Below are 22,354 nucleotides of genomic sequence, written 5' to 3'. Positions count from 1 at the left end.
CTTTATTAATTACACAATTCAGCTCTTGAACTAAGAAACAATAAAAAAGTTTTGGACAAATCTGAAATCCAACCATAAACACAACAACAGACCTGTGGTCCCATGCTTTGGGACAACAGGATGACTGTGGGGGTCCTGGGTGTGAAGTGCTTTGAGTTTATTGTATGTATCTTCCCACTTAAGGCTCCCGCAGCGTAACATTGCAGGACCATCTGAGCTTAGACGCACCAGCACTACTACACAAGGGAGCTTCACAGCACCAAACTGTTAAATAGTTTTTCTGGCACCCAACTGTACTTTGAGTGGGCAACTCTCCTTGGGAACAGTTTGAAGTCACAGCATGTCCCATTGTCATAAATTATTGCTGTAATACAAGGGATTTAAAGTGGATTGAAGGCTGACATGGCTGAAAATAAGGATCGTTCATGCACCCTTAATAAGCAAGCAATGCATTTGAGCCGGCAATAAATGAATGCGAGGCAATGTATCACATTGTGCTTTCAAACGTGACTATATTTGTACATTAAGTACAACATGCAATGCATCTGGCATACTGACACAGCCTCTCACACAGTTAATTGATATTGCCTGTTTTTTTGTTTCACTCATTGGCACTCTTATGTCCTAAGAGATTAAACATTTACCCACGCAGAAGGCAAGCCCATCAATAAAAGATGTTTGCTGTAAGCCACTAGTGATCTGCCCAGTCGGCCTCAGCCTGTCGTGTCGGAATAAAGCTTGCTGTCCTCTCACGGTCATGCCAAGTGCACACCAGTGCTCTGTGTTTCTATTTAAACAGACAAGAGGAAGTGTAATCCATGTTCTCCATTGGAGCTGACATGAGCATAGTGAGGTTTACAGTCATGATCCCTCCAAGCCCCTCCAGTCCAGTGTGTGGGTATCACACACAGGACACAGGCGTAACATCTCCCTCCGACTTTCTTGTTCTCACTGTCTCTCTGTACCTCAGTGTAGGAAAAAAATCAAATCAAGCACAGGGAGCCTTTGTTCCCAGTGGTCGGCCTAGTGTGGTGCTCCACTTGTCACTTCTATTATGTGTGTGCATAAAGCTGGCTTATTAGAGCAAACATGCATGATGGCAAAAAAAAGACAAAGAGGAAGGATGTGTGTACCACCCCCCACCACCACCCCCACACACACACACACACGCACACACACACCGAACAACATCTCTTAACACAGTGATTGGAACACTGTTGATAGGTCATCCATAAAATTGAACTTTGAGTGTCTGGGCTGTTTATTTCAAATGAAACAAATTAAAGTAATTTCAAGTTGCGGCACACTGTGAAGAAACCCAGAAAGCGCTCTAATCCCTGCAGACGTAGCCGAGTCGCACAGTGTATTGGCACAGCACTCCCTCGGCCGGATTTGCCACTATGTTAAGCTCCCAAGGCCCGCTCCTTGTTGTTATCAGTAAAGTAGAGGAAGGGATTTGGGGATAAGTGATTTCTAGAGAGCAGGAGGAGGGAGAAGAAGAAGAAGTGCCTTCCTGCTCCCCTGACGTCCCAATCGGTCCGTGTGTTTACCCCTGTGCCGCTGCTTTCTTTTGTGTTCAGAAACCATCTCTCTTGCTCCCTCTCTCTCTCTTTCTCTTCCTCCCTGATGCTCTCTCTCTCTTTTTGTCACTCCATTTTCAGAGTGAATTTGAATATCAACCAAATCCCTGACTTTCTCTCCCCAACCTCACTTGATCCCTAATTTTAGAAAAAGGAATTTCCGATCCAAATTGTTGAGTTTCAAGAGACTTTTTTGCTCTCTTTAGCTGTCTAGGGAAGCAGTTTGTCTTGGTTTCATACAGCTCTTGTGCGCAGAAGATGGAGGGAAAACATTTTGATTGCACTAACAGATATATTCAAACCTAGAACTACTCTGTTTCTCACTTTAAATTATTTATCTGACTTGTTACAATAGCATTTAGCAAAACCATAACTGTACTTCTTCTCAATGGTGTACCCACCATTTTGACACCAAGGGCATACTGCTCGGTGTAATTATAGCAATAAGTGAATAATTGATGCCTCAACAGTTGGGTGCAGGAAAGAAATAAGCAGCAAAGATATATGATCCCCTCGAGTCCTGAGGTCAGAGAGATGTTCATGGTGGCACAGTTTACTCACCTGTGTCGCTATTGATTTGGCAGCAATTACTGTACAGCTTTGCCTACACTATGATTTTTGCTACATTGAACATGAGCATGCATTCAGCAAAACATACCCCAGGGAGCTATCCACAAGCTCAGAGCACAAGCACCTTAAAAGTGTCTGGGCTAAAAATGCCTTTTGTAGTTACAAGTTTATATTTATATATTTGCAAATATTTGCATTTATTCAAACTTACTTTATAAGTAAGCATTCAAAAAATAAGAGTTGTGTTACATAAGACAAACTCAAACAAACAGAAGGAATGTTGGTTAATGTGTGCCATTACTGCTAATTCACCTAGCCAAAAATACATCTCACTGATTAGTTAATGAACCAATGGAGGTATATTTAACTTGTAGATGGAATGACTTACAGTTGTTTTGTCATAAATTAAATACATGCTGCTGCTGGGGCCCCAGAGCCACTGCCTGCTGTGTGCGACCCATAATTCATAGCAACACCTGCAAAGCGAATTCAAGTTTGCCCTGCTGAAAGCAGTGGTCTGTAAATTGTTTATTCCTGATTGTGCAGTCTAAATACATATTAACTTTGTATTTGTTTTAAATGTGAGCAGTGTTTTCACCCCACACACAGCTTAATGGGATTTGCTGTGTCACTGATGTTTGTGTGTCTTGGCACCAGCAGCAAAGGAAATCTACACTGGGCTTAAGGGGGCTGGTTTTGCTTGTTTATTTATGCCGCTCGTGTTTTTTCCAAGCAAACCGTCATCAAAGCTTTGCACCACTCTGCTCACACACTGATCAGTGGGCCAAAGCTCATCTGTTGGCCTCTGATGAGAAAGTTGGGCCTCCACGCTTCGCTATTTATTTCTGTCTGTAATTTTAATTTATTTATTTCATTGCGGGCCCCCTCCTGTTTCAGCTTATTTTCTTTTCAAGAAGTTTAGGACAAGAAATCTACATATTTTTTTCAATTTCATCTTGACATATGTAGCAGGCACAAGAGCAAAGTGACGTAGTACTTGAGTATGACGACTGAGCTCACCTCGCACACACTATGAGAGAGGGAATAAGGAAAAGGCAAAGGGAGGACAAAGGTGATTATTTCATTAAGAGAATAGCAATTCTTCGAGGACAGTCAATAATAGATGAGGTTAAAAAACAATGGTGACTTTTCTTTTTTTCTACTGTACTCGTTTTCTCTCTCTTTGCCTCTCGAGTCAATAGAATCGACCTAATGGAAACCAGGTTACTCTTCCTTCCATCTCACCTCCCAGACATAATGTTGAACAAATGCATTATTCATTCTCTGGTCTAAGAAGCGAGGTAATTATACATTTATCTCCCAAATAATACCGGGTCCTTACTCCGCCAGTGACCTTGCCACAAGATTTATGCCTTTTTGGACTTGCCCCAAAGGCCGCTGAGGAAAAAATGAAGGCAAAAATGGATTTGCTCTTTATGGATATAAGATGTCGAGGGGTTTGAAAAGGTCCAGTCATTAAATGTAAATTTTAGAACTTTATTTTGAAGCGTTTCAGAAGGGCAGGGATAGTCAGACTCCAAACTTAGCAGTGTTAAGTTTTGTAGGGCGGATTAAAAAGTAGACCGGACAGAAAAAGTAGAACAAATGGTGCTACAGCTCTCCACTTTATATTTTTTTCCTTTATTCTCTTTCTTCTTAACTAATCCCTCCTCTTATTCTCCCCTTTCTTCATTTCCCTATCGTTCTCTTCTCCCCAACCTTATCTCCATCCTTTACCTAAACTCTTCTCCTCTGGCATTTTCCCTCATTCTGAGCAATCCTTCCAATTTATTCTGCTGAATCTTACTCCCTAACAACTTCTTCCAACTCCACTAATACATTGGTTTCTCCCCTGTTGCCTGCAGGCTATCATGGCTCAGCTTCCCCAGGAGGAGAAGGCTAAGATTGCTGAGCAGGTGGAGAGTTTCAGACAGGAGAAGTGCAAGCTAGATGCAGAAGTGGCCAAGTGGGATGACAACGGCAATGACATCATTGTGCTGGCCAAGCAGATGTGTATGATCATGATGGAGATGACGGACTTTACCAGGTAAAAATGACACTAAGAAACAAGCTGTGAACACAATACTAATGTATTATCACATTTTAAGTTAATATGGCTAAACTAAACTGTTGCTTAAACATCAAATACATACTCAAACTTTAGAAGGAAATATCTGGCTCTATCTGCTAAATGTTCCACCATGTTCCCCAGCTAGTCGCTTACTTTGTTGTTCTGCGGTTTGGTGCTGGCCAGGTAGTGTATAGAGGTTATCTGGTTTTTTACTGCAAACTGCTGCCTGGTTTGTCTGAATTCAGGTTGATGAGTGTAGAGAGTGCCATAAAACTAAAACAATGAGTTTAAAAAAAGCTGAAAGGTTCTATACAGCTAAAGGAGAGCGTCGGGGGATAACGTTCTGTGGAATATCACTACGAGCAACCCTTTTAACATAGAGGAAGTTGTTTTCATCCTTTTTTATAGTAATATATAGCTGCAAGTAAATAAAGTGGTATTGCTGAGAAACAATCCTGCCTTTACAATGTATCAGAGCTGTGTGTGGACTGTTTTGTGAAAGGCAAAGTGACCCAGAAGTAATTTCCTTTGCTCAGACTACGTAGCAATGTTGTGATTCAAAGATATGCTGTCATAGATAATCTGTTTGAATTTAGAGTCTTGTTGCTTATGTTTACTAAAAACTAGCAGCTTTCTTCTTAATCTTGCCCATCTGGGCTTAACATATCAGGGAGATCCTAATGCCCAACGGATGGTTATCTGGATCATGTATGGATTTGTGAACCACTTCACAATTGTATGGCATGAAACAAACCAAAAAAGAAAAATCAGAGCCTTGAGTCATTAGTCATGAGTGATTATGGCTGTGGTGCTGTGACGGCACCATTAATACTTGGCATTGACCCCGTTGCTCAGATTGGCATGAACAAACTGATTAGAAATTTCAGCTTAGCAGTGACTTAAAATTAGACATCACACAAAGGCAAACACATTCATCTAGTCACAATAACTTTCCCAGTGCTGGCAAATCAAGAAAACACAACACAGAACAAAGGCTCAGTGGTTGGCCATTATTATCCTCTCCTGCTCTATTTCCAACACCAACTGCTCTAAAAGTTTTCCTGTTTTGCTGTGAAAAACTGAAATCTTTGGTTTCTTGGTAATTCAAACCAAAGCTCCAGGATACATCATTAGGGACAAAGGGATCCTGTATTTGTTACATTCATTATCTGGTAAATTGTGTATTGTTGGTTGATTGTAATGTCTCTTATTCCTCTTTCAGCCACAGTAAATTAGCTGCTGCCTTTATGAGCTCAGTCTTTAAAGGGAAGCACTAAATGTCCACTGCAACTCCACCTACATTCCCTTTTCCCTCTTTTTCACCCCTTGAATTTTCCCAGAGGCAAAGGCCCCCTGAAGAACTCCTCAGATGTGATCAACGCGGCTAAGAAGATTGCAGAGGCTGGTTCCAGGATGGACAAATTGGCTCGTGCCGTTGCAGATCAGGTAGCTTTGCAACTGTGCCTGTCACTCTCTTTTATCACATTACTCTATATCAGTCTGAAACAGTCTCATACTGACATAGTAGCTGGTGGTGGAGCATGTTTTGAGTTGGAGTAAGTGGGCATGGCCATTGGAAATCTTTAATGTGGGTACTGACAAGACCAGCTGGAGCGGTGGGCTGTGTTGCCGCATGACTTTGTCTCCCAATGGGGCCAACACTAAGAGAGCAAGACAGCAGAACCAAGTTGTGTCTCTAATATAATTAGCTCCCAACCGAGGTGTTGCATTCATTATCAGATGAGTACCTCTCTAAAACATGCTGACAGACCATTTTCAATATCTAATCAATCAGTGCTGTGCCTAGGGAAGGCAAGAGTAAAAAGAAATAGTTGTGTACCCTGTGTATGTGTGCATAAAGCAAATGAATTGGGAGGTATTTAGAATGCAGCACTCCAGGTAATGCATAATCGTATTCGTTTGGTCCATTTCTAATATGCAGTGTGTAGTGGCTCACTGATTTATTAAGGCAGCCTGTTGTCATTGTAATTGCAACTGCTGTTAGCTAGCAAACCCTTGGAATAATTATTGTTGGTATCAGTACCAGTATTCAGGCCTTTTTCCAGTGAAAAAAATATGTTGACGCTCACAGCAAAACTTATAATCACAATCTCATCTTTTTTTTAACTGAAACTTACATGAGGCCTGCATGTACTATCACTAAGAAACCTTTGGTTTCATGTGCCAAATTACAACCAAGTCACTCTACTTAAAAAAAAAATGTAAAAGAAAATGTTTAAGTTATGTTTTAAGATGTAGTGGACATTCATCTCTTATGTAAATGATTGTGGATATCCATGCAATATTGATAACTCAAAAGGCCTCAGTATATTATACCTCTTTATAACACGGCTTGGTTGAATACTCAATTCTAATTGGACAATCACAGCATTCTGCAGTCTGCTGATAGAATTGCAAACCATAACAGACCATTGCCATTGATGGAGTTTTGATCACAGACTTTGGCGGACCATTTTTAAATCATTAAAAACTGTTATATCAATGTTTGTGAAACATATGGAGCTCATAGCACTAACACGCTGATCACAAAGGGAGAGAGAGGAAGTAGGAAACGGAGATTGCTAACTGAGCAATTGGCAACTTTACAAAAAGAGCATTTATCGGCTGCATCAAGGTAAGCTCACTAACCTGGATGACAAGGCTTCTGCCAGAGAGCAGCACTCATCAGTGTAAAGTTAACTGTCCGGGCTGGGACGCAGGCGTCATCAGCAGGTAACTATTGTACAAGTTACCATGTAATAAGTTGCGTAATAAGCCGTGTAATAAGCAGGATAATGTAGAGTAAACTGGTCATTATTGCAAATCAAACCCTTTCAGGCTGATTCAAGAACTGTGCGGGGGTCTGGCATTTCCCTGTTTGGGTTCTAATTCGCAATAACGACCGGCTCGCTCTACATTATCCCTTTCATAAAGGCTGCACACTTTCGAGGAGTACAACAAGCTGTAAACACAACATTGACATACACCTTGTCCTCTTAGCTGTTGATATAGCAAATGTATCAGCAAACAGTGGCTTATTTACAAATTCAGCTGATTCAGAGACATGTAAGTCCAATATTTATTTTATATTGGACTTTTATTTGGCCATTAACTCTTAAGGAAAGGGAAAAGTCCCTAACTTTGTCTATCTTTCAGAATGAATCAAAACAGTAAACAGTAGATTTTAATTTCCATCTGGATCCAAATCCTTCAAAATACACAATTACTGGAAATCATGGGCCAGAATATGTTTTCGTTCAACCTTAGAAATGTGTGAATTTGAACATTAACCTGGTTTTACTACAATAGACAAACACGTGTTCATTTGAGGATTTTCCGCTAACAATAAAATGAACTTGCCTTACAGTTACAATAACCCTTCACACTTGCCTGGCAAATACATATTAGTCTGAAACCTCTCAGTTAATTTTTGATTTCCAAGGGTCAACACTGCAGACCAAAAGGCCTCTGGATGCAATTGAATAGACCTGCAACCAATCAGCAACACATGCAGGTTGGGGCCGGTGCTCTGTCCGTTTTGAAGTAGAAAACTAACTTGGCCACAAAGATGGCCACAAACTTTCTCTATTACAACAGTGCACAAAAATGTGTTTCTGACAAATCTGTTTGAATAGGACATAAATGGAACGCAAACAAAACATGGGCTGGCAAAGCGAAAAAGATTTTGGCTGCTTTCCAGGCTACCTTACACAGCCCAAGCCTTTATCATTATTTCCTGTGAAGGCATTTTATACCTATTACAATCACTTAATTTTAATTTTGTTGTGTTCATATGTTCATAATGAAGGGAACATACAGAGGCTGGATTAAAAGTACAAACAGAAATGTTGCTCAGGGTGCGATATACCAGTATAAAGAGATGGTTTTTGTCTCATACAGTATATTTTCTGTACCCCGTGCCTTCTTGCGACAATATGTGACTTCATAACGATATATGGGCAAGCCTTGTGTTGTTAGCACAGTGCAGAACGCCCGTCAGTTTGAGTAGCCTTAGAGTCAGCTCAGCTGTCAACTGGCCAGAAGGCTACTTTAGTCAAAGCTGGCACTGAATCTGTATGACGTGGCTTGTATATAAACATTTTTGCATGTTTCCATGTGTGAGAACATTTGTCTCAGAAAGCAGGACTCAATCTGCATCGCAGCTTGTGTATGTTGTTGAGAGCAGGATCTGGGACAGAAATGACACAGTAGGCATGATCTTGCTTATACATTCATTTCTTGGCTTAAGGCTGCCGAGTGATGATGAGTGTTTAACAGGGTTTAGGTGGGAGTGAATATGTCATATGGCAAATCACTGGCAGAGCCTTTGTCTCAATCAACAGTTGTTGTAATGAAAGGAGCAGGTGGCTTGCCATTTTTAATTCTCACTTAAGTGGTTCCTAGACCAGTGTTTACTGAATATTCAAAGCCTTCTGTTACGCTTCCAGAGACATCTGAGCTGTGTTCGGGAAATAAAGAGGGGCTTAAGGACATTTTTATTTCCAACATGTATTTTATTATAAAAGTGTTTTCATGTGAGGCATTTGGGGCATATGTTTGCTATGCCAGTCAGTGAATGGAATGAGTTATTAAAAGGTAAAACAGCAAAGATTGCCTTTATGAAGCATCTTAATAGAAGTACACAACAACAAAAAACAACAACATTGTTTTTCATTCCGTATGAAGAAGACAAGTATTTTGCATTCACACATTGTGGTAGGTTAACCATGTTTGTTGAGAGCACCGTGGCTTGACATTAAGAATAAAGGCTGCTTCACTGCTTTTAGACAGGTCCCTTAAGTAGCAAACCTTGTCGCCATGACTCCACATCAGCCCTATTGATGAACATGTTTAAAGCAGGAGGCAATTCTGCATGGAACGGTGGAAGGAGAGCTCTCTCATACTCATTTAAGCACAGCACTTGACGTAGAAAAACCCCTTGAGACAACTCACCCCATTTCACTCTAGCAATGCCTTTTTTCTACTCTATTTCTCCCACTCCATTTTCCTTACTCTGCTTCATTCTTTAAATATGCCTCCTACAGGCACAGGCTAAATAGTGGAGGGTAGTTACAAACAGTTTTCACACCTATGCTGACACATACATTGATTGTTGAGTGTTTTGAACAGTATGTATCGCTCTGCTTGATCCGGGCAGTTTTTTAATAAAGCATCATCTGGCTTCGGATTTACCTGGGCTGTTGTTGTTGACTTGTGTACATTTGTGTAGTTATGTTAAGGTCTAGTAATGTAGAGTTTTGTTATATCAAGTTCCTCAAACAATAGTAAATTGTTAGGGGGATATTTTTATACTTGGATTAATTGTTGGATGGATTAATGTTTGGTGCACTAGCAAAGCCATTTTTGAGTGGGATTGACTAAAAATACACTACAGTAGCATTGTTCACTGTAATAAAAGAACATGTCACCCAGTGCAACTGTGTGGCTCACTGATGTGTTTTTAGTTTTGGGACAAAAATGGGAGTCTATGGTGGAATAAGTTATATCAGGCTGTGGCTACACAGACAATACTTTGTTCATTCCAACACGTAATTGTTGGTTTTGGTCTTTTTATTGGATTGACAGTAACACAAATGTTGAGTATGTCTTGTCTTATCCTTTAACTATGATTTCAAAATGCCTTTACTGGTTCATTTCCTATTCAAGAATACTTTTGTTTTGCATTGCACTCATGTGATCTTTCAGTTTGGGAATTGAGTATATTTAAATACCCTAAGTGGCAAGTTATTGTTTCTAAATGCTATTAAACACATGCAAGTTTTCCGCTAAGTATTCAGACTTCCAGGTCCCACGTTTGTTGTCACAGCGGAAGGCCCTGTCGCATTGACTGCAGAACAACAAGAGCAAAGCTCCTGTCACCTCTACTGACAGCAGTGTAACCAAGTGTGACGGATGTGTAATTAAAAAGCTTCTCCGTAAAAACAAAAACTAGAGTTTAGCAGGAGCTAGCTAGAGAGAAATTAATGCTGTCGTTGAGTGAAAATCAGCTATCTCAGATTTGTGAGCTTTTTAGGAAGTAAGTAATTCAAAGTAGATTCAAAAATAATCATAAGCATTTCTAAATCTTAAATTATCAAGGGACATCACAGCCTCAGTAAAATCCAACAAATGTTGGTGTGACAGGAAAAAGTTAGTATTGATGGATTTTTCTTGTTTTGTTTTTAGTTGTGTTTGGTAGACATCCATGCTTTATGAGTTAAGGAATAACAGTTCCCATAAAGCTTTAGGGAATGTTGCTATGGATTCAGTAACCCAGGGCATACAACTTGAGCTCCATTTTTGTAGCAAAGTGTTTATTTGTCTACATGTTGGCAAATTGGCACCATTAAAAATGTGCCAAAGTAACTATTAGCAGTCCCTGTTTGCAATACAAATGACTCCAAACAACTATTACAGGTTTACTTTAATGCTAAAGAAAACCTTAAAATGTGATGATTCTTCAGCAACTTTGGGAATTTTAAATTTCTAAGTTGATTTTGTTGAAATTACATCATGATGGGAATAAACTTTAGACAATTGACCCTCACAAAGATATTTAGGTAATAAAAATAAAAATAAATAATGTTACATTTATTTTTGTAACAATAGTTATTTATCTTTTTTATTACCTCAATTTTTTAAACTAATTTATTCTCAGACTTTTCTCTATTTTCCTTTTTGGGAAATATTTAATGGGTTTACCTCTTCAGGTGAATATTGTGGAATATAATCGAATGGAGAAGGAAATAAGTACCTTATATATTAATATATAATAATATATAAAATTACTTTATTAATATATCAAGTGGTTTCAGTATATACTAGAACACAGTAGTGCTCAGTGTTTGGTGGAGATGCCAGAGACTGGATGAGCAAACAGACAGATGACAGTTTACTATCAGAGGGCCTACAATTGTCCAGTCATCTAGACGGGATATTGTAAACGTGTAACACACTTTATTTTAATCTGTCATTGTGTCTTCATGTTATCATTCTCTCTCTCAAACATTTCTTTACTATACTATTGGCTATGTAATGGAGCACAAAAAAGATCATATATAAAAAAGTGCCATAATTAAAGAGAAACTACAAAAGAGGTGGATTGGACAATTAAATTACTGGCTTACTAATTTTTTTATACACTGAATATTTTAGGAAAGGTCATCTGGCATCAGTGGGAGGTGTGACTTGTGTTTTGACAGACTGCCACACTCTGATACTGCGTTGCCCTCATATCAGTAACAGAGTTCACATCATCTTCCTGAATTACCCATCAGGAACACTTTCATTTTGGGTCTAATTATTTGGAAAAACAAGAAAAATAAATTCTTCCCTTTTTCTCTGCTGGAATACCCAAAATCCTCAGAGAAGCAGTGAGCTCAGAAGGAGTTTGAGAAAGGCTGAGGATGGTCTGGCAGCGAACCACACAGTTTCCTCACTTGTCTGTAATGAACGGTATTTCAGTATGAAGGAGAGAGGGGGGGGGGCTTCAATGGACAAAGGGTAAATGGGCAAAGTAATGGGCCATACAGTTTATTTACATCAACACAAAATCTGTGGAAGAAATGGAATATTAGTCAAGTGTACAATAGGGAATCATTGTGTCATGTCTGCATCAAATCTGCACAAAATCTGCCTGAGGCAGCAGTGTATGCGTGTGTGTGTGCGTGCGTGTGCGTGCTTGTGTGTGTGCACCCGCAGTGTGAAGTGCAGTTAGCAGTGATGCTAGCCAGGACTGGCGGTGCAGAGATAATGCCCAGCAGGGAGAACAAGCTTCCCTCTGCCTCACTGGCTGCTCCATGAGCTAGCAGCTTCACCACAGTCTGCATTCAGTGCCACTGACTGAGAGGAATCTGGATGCTGGTGGCAGCTTTGCACTACTGTGTTGTTCAAAGTTAATGATACAATTAACGTTCGCTCACAGTTATTTTTGTAGGTTGAAGAAACCAACGTTTCATCTTTAAAACTGTGTTCTACTCACTATTTGTAACCGCCAGTGAAGGGCAATTGTGGTCAATCAATACTATTAGTCTTAGAACCAGAGGCATTTCCTCAAAGTGAAGATGGGTGGCCATGAAAGATGCAAGTCCTGGGTCCCGGGGTATATCACTGGTCATGTTTAACTTGCAATCCTCCTATACCCAAGCCCACAAGACAAGGAAATGAGCTCTGCATTTCCCGACACAGTACTGCTGAATGTCCTAGTTAGGACCGTTTAATATTAATGGATAGAAGAAAGGCGTTGCTACAAAATGATGCTTACAGTGTTTAAGCAGTTGCATCAGTGTTCTTAACCCACTGGGAGCTTAGTGGGCCATAGCTTACTCTTGGAAGGCTTCCAGATGGAATAACAGGGAGAAACTGTGTGAAAGCAGGAGACCTGAGGAGGCTGTCCTCTTATTCCCTGTTGGTCCATTTGCTGCACTGTATGATTGGTTTCTTCACTGTTCAAGGAGCACAACGGCCAGTAGGACCAGGTCAGAACATTTGGTTAATAATAAAAAAATAAAGATGAGAAGAAGAAGAGGGATTCTGTAGAAGCAAGTCTTTTTGTTACAAAGTATTCTGTCCATTTATTGTTGGTTGATCTGTTTTCTTCTTTGGCATCATGCTGTGACAAACTTGTTTCATGTGAAATGAATGAGTGTGACACCCTGCAGTGTAACGTAGCTTGCCTTTGAAACTCAAACTTGCAACAAACCACCATTTAAAAAAAAAAAAAAAAAAAGAGTAATCTTTCAGGCTCAGTGCAAAGAAATGTAATAAGCGACACAAAATACTGGAACCGTACTGTGTTTGTTAGGACTGTTGTTCTTGGTTTTCTTCTTTCAAAAGGCTAGAACATCAGAGACCGTGCTTCCTAAAACAACCCAATTTGGTGGAGAATTCACATCTCAAACCATTTGGGAAAAAATACACCACTTAAAACCAGATGGTTGTTCTGTCATAACTAGCTTTAGATTTTGCCAATAATGCCTGAAACAAGGCCAAGAATTGTTTTCTCTTCTAATTCTTTGGCTCATTGTCCAATCTGTTTCATTGATGACTTTATTTTCTGTCATGATATACTTATATAAAATATAAATATATATATTATTTTTGTCAGCTAGCCTAACATTGGCTCTTTGTTGATCACAGATTATCCAGTTTTAACCTAAACAAATCCTCCCGGATTTACCAGCATTACAGCATTTCACAGCATACTGTTGTGAAAAAAAAATGTTGCTCAAATTGAGAATTTGGTTTACAAGACATGCAAACAGGAAGAGAGATGTCATTGTCTTTGTCCAATAACTCCTAAACCATAAGTCCTTGCATACTGTATTTGAGATTGTGTGGCTCAGCACAACTCAACGACATGTTTGTTGTCATCCTAAACTTGATGGATTATGATTTCTGACTTACAATTTGAATTAATTTATTTTACATATGTGACCCATTGATGATCTATATTATCACTTTTACAGTCAATTTGAACACTCTTTGGCTGTGTCCAAAATCCCTTTTAATTACTGTATTTTACTACTTGACCAGTGCAATATACTAACCTTGCCATATTATGTCTTTGTGAATTCTGAATGTGACATTTATGACGTTGAGGTATAATACAGTAAGTGTCCTAAATCTCAATGTAATGCTTACTGCAGAGGTAGTGATTGAGTGTCTATTACATTGGAAGTAGTAAAAGAGTAAACAAGTGATTGATTTAGGAAACAGCCTGTGTAAGTATGTAACAAACACAATTGACAGCAATGAAGCAAATATAACATGAGGTATATTCCCTTAATTTCATACAAATTAAATGGATACGTTCATATGTGTGTCACAGCTCCAAACTGACACCACAAGGCCAATTGTTAAACAGCAGTTATTGCACAGTAGCTTCAGTCCTCCAAATTGTACATTAATCATATTTGTAAAACCTGCTTTATTTTTGTATTATAGAATTGGAATACTATTGTGCACAAAATGGCTGATTGTGTTTCCTTTTGCCTCTTCACTATTCAGTGCCCTGATTCAGCATGCAAGCAGGACCTGCTGGCCTACCTGCAGAGAATTGCCCTGTACTGTCATCAGCTCAACATCTGCAGCAAGGTGAAAGCTGAGGTTCAGAATCTGGGTGGAGAGCTCATCGTGTCTGGGGTAAGTCTATCCATACGGAACAGCACATGGCCAGCTCCACTTTTAGAGATACCCAAGATAAGATTTTAGGCTTCAATCACTGGACTTCAATCAATTTAATAAAAGTTCTCATGCTGTGCACTGTAGGTGGGCAAACCTTTTAGACAAAGCTTGGACGACCAGAGGAAGGGTCATGCAGAATAAAACCGACGCAATTATGTCAGGCTATATAAGGATGTCACCTCTTCACAAAGCTCATAAATACTCTCTGGTTTAAAAGAGGAAAGTTATTCAATACATGTCTGCCACAGTCAGATGTAGATGTGTGATTGTTTTCCATTTCAAATGGACTTTTGTTGTAAGTCAATATTGCATTATTAACATAATTACGTGGTGAACTGCATTTGTCTCGAAACTTGATTTGATTTTTTGTCTTTATTGAATAGTATGTATGCAGGTTTGTATTTTTGGACCTGTCATTTATGTTTAGTAATGCATCAGTCTTGTAACTCATCAGTTTCTGTGCAGATACTGACAAAATCAAGTAAATTTTATAGCACAAAATCACCAATCACAAATGTGTCCTAAAGGGTTTTTACAATCCTAACATCGTAGAATACCCTCTATCCTTAGAGCCCCAGTTCAGATGAAGAAAAGCTCCAAGAAAAAAACAGAAAATCTCAGGAAGAGCAACAGAGGAGGGATCTCTGATTCAGAGCAGACAAACAGACCTGCAGTAGAGTACAATGGTTGATACGGAGTTTAACTATTCAGGAGATCATGGGAGAAAAAGTGGAATCAGTGCATTCCTACTGTTTTGTCTTTAAGTAACTATCCTATTAACTGTCTTAGTATGATTTCTTCCACTTCAACCTTTTTTTTTTTGCGTTGGACTTCCTTGTGTTAATACAGCGTTGATTTATAATTTCTCAGGACTCTATTGGTTTGTCTCACATGAGATATGCGAGCCCTGCTGATATTTTAACCTTTTCATGGTGGCCAGCTGGAGTCCATACTCATTAAATCTAACCAGTTGACTTGTCTCAGTGTGGGATAAGAGAAGGCCCACTGGCCGCCGACCCTTAAATGTCAGCTAAACAAAACAAACAGAGACAAAGGTACAGCTGACCCCTGCCTCTTCTAATTAGGAACGGCTGAAATAAGATGTCACACAGCGATGGCCACGTTTTTATGCTGCTTAATTGACAGTTGCGGCACAGACCTCCTAGGTTACCGAGTGTAGCTATGTCCTAATGTTCCTGTTGAGTGCATGAAAGTCACTGCACTTTTTCTCTTTACAGAAACATTGGCTTTTTTGACTTGAACCTTAGTGTTTATCTCTCTTTCTCTTTCAACTCTCTTCTCCTCCTGTAGTTGGATAGTGCCACCTCCCTGATCCAGGCAGCCAAGAACCTAATGAACGCAGTGGTGCTGACTGTAAAGGCATCTTATGTAGCCTCCACTAAGTATCAGAAGGTGTACGGAACAGCGGCTGTTAACTCACCCGTGGTGTCTTGGCGCATGAAGGCCCCTGAAAAGAAGCCTCTGGTAAAAAGGGAGAAGCCAGAGGAGTGCCAGACACGTGTGCGACGAGGCTCCCAGAAGAAACACATCTCCCCTGTCCAAGCCCTCAGCGAATTCAAGGCGATGGACTCCTTCTAAGAAAATGAAAAAAAAGTCACGCTTACCCAAGAAAAACAACAAAACATGACGGTGACAAGTTGAAGATAGTCCCTTTTTACATTGTGTTAACCCACCTCTGTTTGCCCTGTGTGTGCTTGGTGACACCTCAGGAGGACTACAGTACTTATTATACTGCCACACAACGGCTCCTGTGAACACTGTGGGCCTCATGGCTCACAGGCAGCCAGCACACACCCAACACTATTTATCAATCTAAATGTAGCTTAATATGTGAGAGCCAAAATGTGACACAAATGCAAGTACTTTGAAAATATGGGAGTAAAAAAAAAAAAAAAAACATATCAGAGGAGGAAGACTGGCATTTAAGTAATTTGTCGCAGTTGATATTCTAGCTATATCTTTAACGTGCTACTGACTGGCTGCTTGTATACACATTTAAACTGTCTGAATGGAAATCTTGAATGGTTCAGTAGAGGAGTTGTTCTAAAGGGAATATGTCAATGTTGGTATGCTCCCTCTTGATATATTTTTTTTTTCACAATTTGAATGTAACCTGTAGTGATAGGAATTATTTATGTTTTATTTACCTGGGCGTGTTGGCATCCAAGTAGTTTCCTTGTTCTTGATGATTATAATAATAATCCATATGGTGTTTTTTTCCAAAGCACACGTATGGTCTATTGTACTGCATTTTTAAATTCAATTTATTTAATTATTATCACTAACTATGATGACCTTGATTGGAAGTTGTGTAGCGTATACATTTAGAGAGAGGTTTGACTAGTTGTGGTTTGCTCAGAGAATAGAAATCCCTGCATACAATACCTTTATATTCACCCTTCTCTAATAAATCCCTCAACTTGATTCTCAAGGTTTCATGTCTCATTCTTACTGGCACATTCGCAGCATTAGCTACCAACCTGGGAGTGAGTATTACAGTAGTGGTGCCTTTTATTAATCTTTAAGATCTGATATAATCATTAGAGATTGCCATGCAAGACCTGCAGATGAAAAGATTCCAGAGGAGAAAAAAATCTATTAGTGCTAAAAGCTCATAAGAACAGGCACATTGATTCGGGGTCCCAGTTCAAGTCCCATTACTTAATTGTGACTTGTGATAATAGATCTTAGGTCAGCACTGTTTCTGCTAGCTGTGTGATATTTTACCAGATCTTTAAAAGCCACGTCTTAACGTGTAAAAATAGAACACAGGGTCCTTTTGGCATGTACAATATATTTTAAGCTTCTTGAGATGGCAATGTCAGTCTTTGGTCCACCACTTTGGACCTAACTGAAATATCTTAACAACTATTAGATGGATTGCTATGATATTTTTGTATATGGATTCATAGTCCCCAGAGGATGATTCCAACTTGATTTGATTATCCCCTGACGTTTTCTCTAACACCGCCAGCAGCTTTAAAGTTTTTACTTGTCCTGTGAAATATTTCAACATCTAGTACCTACTGAATTAGAACTTGGATCGTTTCAAGATGATAAGATGATATGTCCTGATAAATTTGGGGATCCCTTGACTTGTCCCCATGCACCACCTTGAGGTTGTCTTTTTGTTGTTGTTGTTGCTGCTGTTGGTAAAATGTCTTAACAACTGTTGAATGTTGGTGCAAACATTGATATTGCCCTTGAAATTAATTGTAAAAACTTTTGTAATTCAATCTAGCGCCATCAAACAACAGCATGTTGGCATTGTTATCATGTTAACATTAGCATTTCGCTCAGATCAAACTAAAAGTCATGCTATTACATTTGTTTAAAACACAGTTCCTCTGTTAGATCCTTCTAAGGAACAGATATATGTATTGTGTATGGTCACAAAGTTAACTGCTGACTTCATGTGAAGGTATATAAGCCAGTATTGACCACTGAAGTCCCTGTCAATCTCTCTTAAGCCCGCTGAGTTATTGAAGGAAAGAAAGGAGAGACAGTGGAAGGAGAGACAGCAGTTAGATAGCTGGGACTCAACAGATGCCTGACACATCGCCAGTCAGCAAGGCAAGAAACCCCAGAATGCTCTGGGCTGTGAATGTAAAAGTTTGAGATCTCTAAAGGCAAGGACACATCCTTGTAGATACTATACATGTGAAGTTTGTATAGCTTGTCTGCTTTTTGGGAGACCACAGAGACCTGGTTGCAACCTCTCTTCATGCCAAGTGATTCCAGTGAATTAGTTCATTTTAAGAGACAGTACAATGTATTCATTTTAGGGAATGGCTCTATCAGGCCCCTACAGGCAACAATGGCACACCCTGCCATTAAAACAGGGAGAGTAAATCAATTGATTGCTTAACACCACCTTGATCCCTCATGAATCAAATCAAAAGCATCGACAAGCATAATTGTCCCAATAACGGCTCACGGGACACTAGTTTAGATAATTCAGCAGTTTAGTCACTGATAATGACTAAGGCTCTTTATGTATCCACGTCGTAGCACTAATGGCCATTAAAGACAACATGCATCAAGCATCCGTGCATCACCAAAGTACCCTGTGTTTAGGACACAGGACTACAGGAGAGGAGTTGTAACACGGTCTAGTTAATGAAAGGATTCATTTCTGTCTGTGCCGCAGTCTAACTAGAATAATCCCTATGTGTATACACCTTCCATGACATGACCGCTGACAGCCTGTTCGCTTAAAAAATTATATAATAAATATAATAATAATGACGGTTTGCAGAAATGCCACTGCAATGTAATATATTGGTACTTTGATTTGAGATGTTTTAATGGGAAGTGCTGTATTAAAAGGATTAAAACAGTGTTCTAATCTAGTTAAACCAACCTCGCCCAAACTATAAAAAAGACGGAGAGGAAAATGACTTAAAAGTCCCCGAAGCAGAATGGTGATGAACAGCATACAACCAGCTGCTGCAAGATGGTTTTTGGCTTTCAGTCTCTGGTGTCAAATGCATTCTGACACTGAACACACTGGAGACTCTGCCATCTGCACAGATGGACATCAGCGCTGTAAAGGGACCTCTTTTATGGCTGCAGTTTATAACGCAACACACAAAATTAAATCAGAGAATGTGGACTTGAATCATCTTCGAGTTGATGTCACAGTTGAGTGTCTTTATTTTACCAATTCAAAGGTTAAAGACAAGAAAGGTCGTCAACTGAAAAAAACATAATGATTTGGAGAGACAGACTTATTTCTAAATGAGGCTTAGTAGAAGCACAGAACTTTTATTTGTATTCCAAAAACATTTTTGATAAAACTTGCAGTGAAAGGATAATTTCAGCTTGAAATCTTTTACACATTAGTACTTTTACAAATTCAATGCAATCAGTTATGCAGAGATATGAGGTGAAATATCAGGTGTCGTCTTCTTCATTTATCTATACATTTAGCTCTTTAGATGTTCTTCCAGGAAAGGGTCAAACCTGTTTCTAATTCAAATTTTCTCAAGCAAGCTGACAGCTCGGGAAAGTCCAGACATTTCGTGTTCTCTTCTGAAAGCTGGGATATGTTCTGCAAAAGTGTGGGCAACACACACACTAGCACATCTCCTTGTGCCAGTAATTCTTTTTGCATGCTTCCTTCAGCTCCAACTCAATTCCTTGTATCAGAGGAAGTCAAGTGGGCATGGCATTTTAGTGTGGCTGCCCACACTCAGACTCCGCTGCCCGACTCATTCTATGTTTTCAATCTGAAAATCCAGACTGGGAGGATGTAAATGGTTTTTGGAGGTACAGCCAATGATTGAAGCAAAAATGTGATCATGGTTTACAGTCGATTATTGAGCTATTCCCCCAGCACAATGTCTCAATCGCCCAGAGATTTTGAAAAGGTCCCTATTGCAGAGGCTCGGACACACAGAACTGGGAAATATATAGGCCTGGTCAAAGTGACACAGTAAAATACCTTTGCCCTAAAAGTTTGATGACATACTGTAGGGGTTATTTACAGTGTTAGTCAGTGAACTACTGCAGATAGGGAGCTAACCGCTATTACGACAGCCATCTGTAAACATCCTAGTGCTAATCAGTAACAATGGCCCCTCAAGCTTCTTTTCGTTCAGTACACTGTGCTGTTTACTCACCCCTGGCATTTTGTTCTCAAGATTGTACATGATTTAGGTGCTGGAAAAAGTTGTTTTTAAACAGTTACAAGTCTTTCTGCAACACAACTCAGTGTTTTAAAATTTTCAATCTGGTTTTAAATCGCGTCATAGCACTGAGTTGGCGCTGCTATGAGTTCACAGTGATATAGCTCTGTCTCTAGATGCTGGGGATCCTACTGTATTAGTGCTGTTGCACCTGACAGCAGCTTTTGATACAGTCGACCATGCAGTCCTTCTTGTAAAAAGGGTCTTAAAGGGTTTTGCTCTTATTTGACAAGTAGGACTTTCTCTGTCACAATGGATGATTTCTCCTCATCATCTGCTCCTCTCTATTGCGGGGTGCCCCATGGTTCAATTCTTGGCCCTATCCTGTTCTCTTTAAATATTCTGCCATTAGGGGCTATAATTGATAAGCACAACCTGTCATTTCATTGTTATGCAGATGACCTGCAAATGTATCTGCCTATGAAACCAAATGACAGTGTTGCACTAAACTGCCTCCTTAATGGCATTAATGATATCAAGTCGTGCCCATCTCTGAACATCCTTACTCTGAATGAGGACAAGAATGTATTATCTTCAGTACAAAATTCATGTTGAATAACCCATTTTTAAGTCTGGGAGCTTTTACCTCATGCACAAAGCAAACTGTAGAAAATCTAGGTGTGGCATTTGATTGTAGCATGAAATTCGACAAACAGATAAGCAATGTTGTCAAAACAAGCTTTTTCCAACTTTGTCCCCTGGCTAAAGTAAGGCCTTTTCTTAACAGGCACGATTTGGAAAGGTCTATTCGTGCCTTTATTAGTTCACGTCTAGATTATTGCAACGCTCTTTATGTTGGTCTACAACAAATCTGCAGTATGAAAGTTATGTTGTAAACCGTTTACATCTGAGCATGCGCGACTCAAATTTGCACTCTCCTAACATTGGGCAGTGACGCTTAACCAAGAGGGTATCTAAGCTTACCGGTAAAGTGCTTCTCTTTTCCTTCACTGGTCTCCGTCCAGAACAACGGGATCTGTTGGTCCACTTCTTTAACTCTATACCCTCCTTGGAAAACCCTCTATTGTTTTTCAGTTGACACTGGGCTGGCCCAAAACACTTTAAAAATATCACATAGGCTAGGTTCTTCCGAACACCCCCTACTCTCACAATGAAATGGACTAGTCCATAACGGTGTGCGGCGCGAAAGATAAACAGACGTCTGTCTATGACAGAGACGAAGCAAGACGAGTCTAAACGTGAAAATGATACAAAGTTATCCAAGTTGCTTAGATTTTTTTTTTAAAGCGAAAAGACGGGATAAGTATTTGTCAAAGCTGCCAAAAATGACAACCTTTTTTACAGCTACTGTTGGGGATAAAGACAGGAACAACAACGTCCAAAGCGCTGAACATGCCACTCCAGCCGCAGGAGCTAGCTGTGAACTGGCGCTAGGCGAGGATAACATTGCAAGACAACGAAGAGGACATCACATCTTTAAACAGCACCCTCTTTGGGATGTATGCCTGCATGCAGTTTCGTTTGTTGATCTGCCAGGCTAGAATAGTTATAGAGATCATGGAGAATGAGGTGAGGTGAAGGAGGTGCAGAGAAGCTGACTGGGAAAAAAAACAACAGGCCCTTCAGGCAAACGCTGCCAAATGTGTCAACTTGACAGACATGTTTTCGGCAGTAGCAGGACCTTCATCAGCTCCCATGGCTGATGACAGTGGTGGTGTTGTCGGTTTCGGTGGCAGTGCCATGCACAGTGAGGAGGAGACTCAGGAGAAGAGGGACAGAGATGAGGGAGCAAGGGTACAACCTGTGGTAAGCACAACTCCCCTTAAAACACTTTGCCCATTGATAAAACTAAGCCAAAAACAAGTGGTGGAAAAACTGTTGATGACACTACAACAATAAAGATGTAGGCCTGCTATACTGTATGAATGCATTAGTGTGGCTAAGTATGCGTGTATCTGGTGTGCGTGTATCTTGACTTGAGTCTTGACTATTGATGTTCTCACTGTTTTATTATCATAAGGCTATATTAGCCTACCTTTCATTCTGATTCAACAAAGTAGCCTAGCTACATCTTAATGATAAGCACCACCTTAAGGTTCATCAATCCTTAAGCTTGTGCATCTGTGTCCTTAAACTAGCCTAGATAAACGTTGCCCATCATGCAAACTTTCTTAACGAGACTTGTAGCTTTCTTTGTCTGCACTGGCAGACAAAAGTCATGAAAGACCTCTTCAAATTAAAGCATAGGGCCTCCTTAGTCGTACAATAATATATAT

The 22,354-nt window shown here is 39.8% G+C and overlaps 1 protein-coding gene and 1 long non-coding RNA gene across 3 annotated transcripts in view; both read left to right on the top strand.

Moving 5' to 3' along the window:
- Nucleotides 1-16,851, top strand: part of ctnna2 (catenin (cadherin-associated protein), alpha 2) — a 300,512-nt gene extending 283,661 nt beyond the window's left edge. For both annotated transcript variants that reach the window (XM_034887425.1, XM_034887433.1), the window contains 4 exons: nucleotides 4,016-4,197; nucleotides 5,562-5,667; nucleotides 14,230-14,364; nucleotides 15,718-16,851. In XM_034887425.1, the coding sequence (XP_034743316.1) occupies nucleotides 4,016-4,197; nucleotides 5,562-5,667; nucleotides 14,230-14,364; nucleotides 15,718-16,005 (711 nt within the window). In that variant the 3' untranslated portion in view covers nucleotides 16,006-16,851. The remainder of the gene's footprint in view (nucleotides 1-4,015; nucleotides 4,198-5,561; nucleotides 5,668-14,229; nucleotides 14,365-15,717) is intronic.
- On the top strand, nucleotides 6,977-14,116 carry LOC117954020. The gene is made up of 3 exons (XR_004658727.1): nucleotides 6,977-7,074; nucleotides 10,092-10,096; nucleotides 14,104-14,116. It is a non-coding gene; the product is annotated as an uncharacterized LOC117954020 (long non-coding RNA).
- Nucleotides 16,852-22,354: the final 5,503 nt, after the last annotated feature.

This window comes from Etheostoma cragini, chromosome 2, assembly GCF_013103735.1.
Source record: "Etheostoma cragini isolate CJK2018 chromosome 2, CSU_Ecrag_1.0, whole genome shotgun sequence".
NCBI classification, from domain to species: Eukaryota; Metazoa; Chordata; class Actinopteri; order Perciformes; family Percidae; genus Etheostoma; species Etheostoma cragini.
Note: the sequence above shows the minus strand (reverse complement) of the source record. Positions and strands in the feature narration are given on the sequence as shown.